The 7,500-nt window shown below is 48.8% G+C and overlaps 1 protein-coding gene across 6 annotated transcripts in view; it reads left to right on the top strand.

The window, feature by feature from the left end:
- strbp (spermatid perinuclear RNA binding protein) overlaps nt 1–7,500 on the top strand; it is a 117,534-nt gene that overhangs the window by 72,753 nt on the left and 37,281 nt on the right. For all 6 annotated transcript variants that reach the window (XM_062554207.1, XM_062554202.1, XM_062554203.1 and 3 more), the window contains exons 4-5: nt 3,522–3,772; nt 6,220–6,385. In XM_062554207.1, coding sequence (XP_062410191.1) covers nt 3,522–3,772; nt 6,220–6,385 — 417 coding nt within the window. The remainder of the gene's footprint in view (nt 1–3,521; nt 3,773–6,219; nt 6,386–7,500) is intronic.

The following is a 7,500-nucleotide window of genomic DNA, read 5'->3' as shown; positions in this document are numbered from 1 at the left end:
CCCCACCAACTCCTCGCCTCCCATAATCCCCCCCTCGCTGTGTCTCTGTCTTTAGATCATGTGCCCTTTTCTCTCTCTCTCGCTCTCTCTATCTCTCTCTCTCACCTGCACCCTCTCCATCTCTGTTGCCCTTTCTTTCCAATAGAGAGATTGAGTGGAGTAGCCTTTCCTCTCTCTCTCTCTCTCTCTCTCTCACACACCCTCTCTCTCTCTCTCTCTCTCTCTCTCTCTCTCTCACACACACCCTCTCTCTCTCTCTCTCTCTCTCTCTCTCTCTCTCCAAGCATGTATCCATCCCCCTCTCTGTGCTGTTATTAGGCCCCATCATTAGTATTCAGCGTGTGCTGTTCCCTGGGCCTCCTCCTCTGCTGTTCTACACTCCTTTACGCATCTCTCCGTGTGTTTTACGGCGCTCCGCACACACACACACACACACACACACACACACACACACACACACACACCAAGCCTCCTCCTCTGCTGTTCTACACTCCTTTACGCATCTCTCCGTGTGTTTTACGGCGCTCCGCCGGCTCCCATTAGGAACGGCCCATAAACTTTACGCTCTGCCTTTTAAATATGGGCTGGGAAGCCAGTTAGCGGCTCTCCGACACACACACACACACACACACACACACACACACACACTCACACACACTATTACCACGGTCTCCTTCCTCTTTCCTCCTCCTCCTCTTCCCGTTCCTCCTTTTTCCTCCTCCTCTCCGTGGCAGTGCTGCTGGTATGAAACGGGGCGGTGGGAGGGATGGGCAGTAGTCAGGTAGCGGATTAGGACTGTTACATGATGTAATACAATACAATTCACAGATTAGTGTGTGCGTGCGTGCGTGCGTGCATGCGTGCGTGCGTGTGTGTGTGTTTGCGTGTGTGCGTGTGTGTGTGTGTGTGTGTGTGTACGTGCTTTCATCCATTCACTTTACATGTCATTTGATGGAGATAAAAAAAAAACCCAAACCAATGATTTGTGTTTGCCATACGGTTGAGGAAGGGAAAGCAGTAATAACAGTCAGTGGGGGGAAAAAACACTGTGTATCTGCCATCTTCACTCTAATCCATAAATCCATAAAAGTAATGCCAGTGCTGCCTCGTCAGCTAGTCCTCCCTCTCAGAACACACACACACACACACACACACACACACACACACACACACACACACACACACACACACACACACACACACAGAGAGAGATATGTACACACACAAACAGCGGCTGTGTACCCAGCTCAGGTGAGCTGGAGAAATTGCTCTTGTTGAAAGGAAGAGAAAAAAAGGGAAAAAAGAGAATAAGAAAAAAAAAAAAAGACCCTGGGCTTGTTTCCTGGCCTCGCTGCCACCCAAGCTGTCTGCAAATGTCACGGGCCGGGATTAAGATGGAAATGAATAGATTCCAGTCCCTTCCTGCTGGACGGCAGGCCGGGCGCGGATACTTAACGTCGCCGTGGCCAACTGGGAGATTGATGAAAGCCGCACCTGAAAGGTCACGGCACCACCTCTGGGACTGCGGTACGGGAAGCAGGGGGAGGGATGGGGAGTGGGGGTGGGGGGGGTGGGCGAGAGAGACAGGGCTAGTTTTACAGGCTACATGATATAGGGCAGGGGGGTACGTGATGGGGAGGAAATAGTGTGTGGCTTTGTGTCTGTGTCTATGCCTATCTGGTCTGGATGTCGATGCCACATCGTGATGGAGTGTGATGGCGGTGATAGAGATTGTGCGTGTGTGTGTGTGTGTGTGTGCGCGCGTGCGAGATGCCTGTTGGGGTGTGAAAGAGTGGGGTTATCAGTCCGAGGTATGCTGTGGAATCGGTGCAGAATGAAATGGTTTGGAGTTTGGAATCGCTGGCCGTATCTGCTTTCACAACTGATCGCCTCTGTTTGCCTGAAAAAGCTTAGAAAACTGGGGCATTAGCCACCTACCCCCAAACCACCCCCACCCCCCCCCCCCCCCCCCCATTCCATCCTCCACCCACCCAGTCATCCCATCCTCCACCCCCTTCTACCCTCTCTGCCTACCTGCTATTTACACACTCACTGTTCCTGACGGGCTGTGAAAAACGGAGCGGGTCGGTGGGGGGGAAAGAAAGGAGAACATGGGTATTATGGAAAAAAAACAGAGTCCCTAAAAGAGACGAGAACGAGACGAGTTTCATGTGGATATCATAAAGCAGATGAGGTGGTGACGGAGAGAGACGCAGCAGGAGGGATGGGAAAGGTGTGGAGATGGGATGAGCACAGAGGAGAAGAACAGGGAAAGAAGATGGAGCGAGGGATGGAGGAGGAGGGAGGTTGTGAGCAGGGGTGGTGGAAGTGTGTGAGAGAGTGTGTGTGTGTGTGTGGGGAAATTGTGGGGTTGGGGGAGGGTTGTCAGCAGGGTTGGTGTATGTGTGTGAGAGAGTGTGTGTGTGTGTGTGTGTGTGTGGTGGGTACGTGTGGGGGATTGTGAGCGGGGGCAGTGTGTGTGTGTGTGTGTGTGTGTGTGTGTGTGTTGGGTACGTGTGGGGGATTGTGAGCGGGGGCAGTGGGAGTGTGTGTGTGTTAGGTAAGGTAAGTGGTGGGGGGAGTAAAGCGGCAGCTGGAGACTTGATTGAGGGGAGGGTGGGAGTGTGTGTCAAGAGGGGATTGGAGGTTGTCACCAAGTGGAAATGGATCCCCCCCCATAAAACTGATATCACGGCCCCTGTTTATTGTCTGACTGTCTCGCTCTTCCTCCCTCCTTTCTCTTTCCATCTTCATCCACACACACACGCACACACACACACACACACATATACACACACACACACACACACACAGCCAGCCGTATCAGAGAAGGAGATGGATAGGTTAATGCCGCATGCATCCTTTTGATCTCCACAGTAATAGGTCAGATTGGTGTCAGAGGAAAATTACAGGCTTTGGAGGCGGGAGTGTGTGTGTCTGTGTGTGTGTCTGTGTGTGTGTCTGTGTGTGTGTGTGTGTGTGTGTGTGTGTGTGTGTATGTGTGTGTGTGTGTGTGTATGGGCACTCACACACATTATTGAATTTGGTGGGAGAAAGGGGAGGGGTTGATAATGGAATTAGAATTCTTCTAGTAGGGCAGAAAGCTGTAGCCTTGCATTTGCTGTAGCAGGTGGTGTGTGTGTGTGTGTGTGTGTGTGTGAGGGAGTGTTCTGTGCCCGGGCAGGCATTTGTTTTGCCATCACGTCTGGTGGAGGTGAACGTGATTGATTAAACTCTAATGCTCCCACACGGCCCCTCTCCCCACCGTGACCCTGTTGGCCCTGACACAGCGCACCAGTCAGCAGAGCATCTACACACACTCTTCTCCATATATTTGTGTGTGTGTGTGTGTGTGTGTGTCAACATTAGTATGAGGACCAGATTGGCTTTTGTGTGCTTTTGGGGATCAGGGCTTGCCCAGTTTATGTAGAATGCTCCGTTGAAAGTGCTGTTAGACTGAACTGTCTTTTCTCATTCTCTTTATGTGTGTGTGTGTATGTGTGTGTGTGTGTGTATAACAGAGGTCTATCCGGTCATTCGGGAACGATGACCGCCACGTCATGGCCAAGCACTCCACCATCTACCCCTCCTCGGAGGAGCTGGAGGCCGTGCAGACCCTTGTGTCCACCGTGGAGTGCGCCCTCAAGCACGTCTCCGAATGGATGGACCAGCAGGCCAACCAATCACAGGCTGCCAGCAGCCCAGACGATGACACAGACGCCAGCACAGACGAATCAGCAGAAGACAGCACCAAGTCAGCCCCTCCCTCCATGTATGTTTGATTGTTTTTGTTTTTGTTGTTTGTTTGTTCAGGCAGATACGGAGGTGCATTCATATTTGGCAAACAGTGTCGAACGTTCGTTGTGAACGTGTTTTCTTTGAACAGTTCAATTTCAATGATTTGGTGCTAACCTTCCATTCTAACGGTAATTAAACGGCATTGTTACCTTCATCAAAGTCACATCCAGTTCCGCTGTATGTTCACGGAGAACAACGTTCTTAGACTGTTTGCAAGCGTTCGCCACTGTTTGCGAATTTGAATGCACCTTACAGTAGGTGTCCCCTAACTGCTAGAGGAGAGCACTAATTACTGTCATGGGTGTAATACCCAGGGCCCTGATTTGAATAATGGGCCAACTGCACAGTCTCAAATCTAACTGAAGCTAATTTTACAACAAGGCAAAAATCAATGTGCTAATTTAGCTCCAGTGCTAAGACACAGACACTAATGCAAGTCACACACACTGATGACTCGGCTCAATACTACCCCACATGCCCCACAATGGCTATAGTGTCATGCATAAAAGCCCCCTCCCCCCTCGTTCATAGCCTTTGCCATAGTTTAAATAAGGGCCTCAGGAAGCCTGCTTACGGCTAAAAGGTACGTTGTAGTGTAAGTGGTCGTGGATAAAAGTGTCTGGTAATGAATAAATGTAAATTGAAGCGGGAGAGAACCGTAGACGCGAGGCCATTGAAAAAGACTTCTCTCGGTGTACCGCTGCCAAGTGTAATCTCGGGTTCTTGACAGGGTACAAGTGTAAGATAAATTGCAGGCAGTGGGGGGGACGTAAAAAGCAACAGCCAGGGCTCGAAAGCGAAAGGCTAACAATACAGAGGGCTACGCGCATACTCAAGAGATCAGTAGGAACACAGCTCGAAGCACTGGATGTCACAGCGATCTCTACGTCGTTTTAAAAGGCTTATTTATATACAGTGTAATGGATGATGTGAAGATGTTGCTAAATAGCTAAGCGTTGGGGTGCCGCGCGCTCAACAGAAATAGCGGGACGCATTTTTAAGGTTTCTGAAGACGCTCTGAATCCCACTGATGTGGTGCAGTTCATGACGCTCCGCATGACATGACCACAGCACTGGGAGCCAAGCTCAGTCTGGAGACCACTTGGCAGACACACGCACACGCACACACACACACACACGCGCACACACACACACACACACACACACACACACACACACACACACACACACACACTTGAAAACCACAACTACTGAAAAACGACTGTCTTGCATGGCATGAAGCCTGGCCTGGGTGGCCAAATGGGCATTTAATGGGCATTTAATGGGCACTGGTCCAAGAGTCCAATGATCGAGGGTGCCCACATAATACTGTGTGCTACAGAGGCAGACTTTTGTAATGTTTCTCCACTGCATTCCTGTGCCGTGTTGTTTAATTATTAAACAAAAGTATCTGGTGGCGTGGCGATTTGTGGTGTTTTTGTAGGCTTGGATAGAATTGCATGTTAGATTATGCCCTCTCAATAAGCCCAAATAAAAAATCTGGATTGCTTTACTGTCTTATACTGGTCCCCAGTGTTTCAAGTCCTCGATTACTGAGGATCTGTAGTGAATTTTGTCCGCATTAGATTAAGTTATAGTTTAGATTAAGACCTTCCAGTAAAATCAAATTTGATTTGGGATTAGGTCTAATCTCTATCCAGGGACCCAGGCTCTGAGGAGCAGCTCAGATGCCCTTTTGAAATAGCTCTTTATTCATTCTGTTCAAAGTGAATCAGCAGCAGCAGCACAAAATATCAAATGGACAGCACAGCAGTACTGTGATTATTAAATGAAAATGTTTAGTTTGGAGTGCTGTCTTATTCCTTGTTTTAGTGGACTGCAGAGTGCAATGTTGCGGTTTAAAGATTTGTTTTGCTTTGTTTTGTTACTTTCAACTAATTGGATGAGGTTTTACCATTTCAGTGTGAACACCTAAACCTGCCTGCTCTTCACTTTTAAGCAGCCTTGGTGCATATCAGTTTGTCTTCTCCGTTATGGCAAACCATTTTGTACACTGATGTTGCACGCAAATTGACTTGAGACTTGACTCAGACTAGAGATTTGTCCTTTGTCTTTTTGCTATGTCAGGGTGACCGTGGCAAAGAAAAACTCCCTAACAGGAAGAAACATTGAGAAACAATCACACTTAGTTTTCTCAGTAGTCCCAATGCATTCATTCAAGTTCAGTGTTTTACACTATAATGCACCTCTGTGCGTGTGTGTGTGCATTCATCTCCAGACTGAGCTTCCTTCTCAGTGCTGTGGTTGTATCATGTTGAATGTCGTGAACTGCACCACGTCACTGTGATTCAGATGGACTAAAAATCCATATCATAATATACCTCTTTCGAGTATCATGTACCTCTTCCGCACTGTTAGATTGACACCGTGCCCCCCCCCCCCCCTGTGTTGTGTCCCCAGGGAGCCTGGCGGTGGTGTCCTGTGTGGGGTGATCCGGATCGGCCTGGTGGCCAAGGGCCTCCTCATCAAGGACGACATGGACCTGGAGCTGGTGCTCATGTGTCGGGAGAAGCCCACCGAGACGCTGCTGCGCACCGTCTCCGACAACCTGCCCCTGCAGATCCAGGTGAGCACATGATCACACGCAGCACCTACCTGCCTACTTACCTACTTACCTGTCCCCGGGTAGTTAACCCCCTATTTACTGGTGAGCACACAACACACACAGCACCTAGCTACCTACTTACCTACCTGTCCCCAGGTAGTCCACCCACTATTTACAGGTGAGAACACACTCAGCACCTACCTGTTCCCCAGTAGTCCACTACCATTTCCAGGTGAGAAAACCTGAGCACCTGATAGTCATCACAGGCCGCCTACGCCTACCTGTCCTATGTGAGAGAGACGGACACAAGTTCACCTGACACACACTGCCATCTCCCCAAACCCCCCTAATCTCTGAAAACCAAGTAAATCTCAGGTGTGTTAACACCTAGAATCTACACTAGCCACAACCTCCAGCAGCTAAAGCCTATAGTAACCTCACCACCCCATACTGGGACACTTACAGTACACACCCTGTGGCATCTCCACCAGCCTCGTCATGCCGCCTCCTAAATCCTCCCGTAACCCGGCCGTGTCTTTGGAGGGTCCGACAGCTCTGCTCATGTGCTGTACACGACACTCTCGTATAACACCAAGTCTGCTCCTTTATCTATGCCGGGCCCAAAGCTGTAAAATGCCTGTCGTGTCGTGTCTCAGATGTGGATTACTGATGCTACCCATATGCTCCCTTTACATCTTCGAGACGCCCGCGACTGTCGCCAACTCACAAATCTCAGCTAGTGTGTCATGTGTTGGTTGGTGAAATCTGGAAATGTAATATAGTGACATTTGGAAACGTAATACAGTACCCTCCAGAATTATTGGCACCCTTGGTAAAAGTTGACTAAAAATAGGTCTAAAAAATAATCTTTAGGTGATTTATTGTACTCCCACAATGAAAACAATGAGGAAAAATACACCCTGCAAGGGAAGCAAATTTATTCTGAGAAAAAGGAAAATCTCATAAAGAAATAAATGTTTTTAATAAAAACACGTCACTCACAATTATTGGCACCCCTACTTGTAATACCCTCTTAAACCTCCCTTTGTCAATAAAACAGCATGTAATATTCTTCTCTGACACCCCATAAAGATTGAGAATACAAAGTAAGGGATTTAAGACCATTCATCTTTACA

The sequence above is a fragment of the Sardina pilchardus genome, chromosome 14 (genome assembly GCF_963854185.1).
Source record: "Sardina pilchardus chromosome 14, fSarPil1.1, whole genome shotgun sequence".
Taxonomy (NCBI): Eukaryota; Metazoa; Chordata; class Actinopteri; order Clupeiformes; family Clupeidae; genus Sardina; species Sardina pilchardus.
Note: the sequence above shows the minus strand (reverse complement) of the source record. Positions and strands in the feature narration are given on the sequence as shown.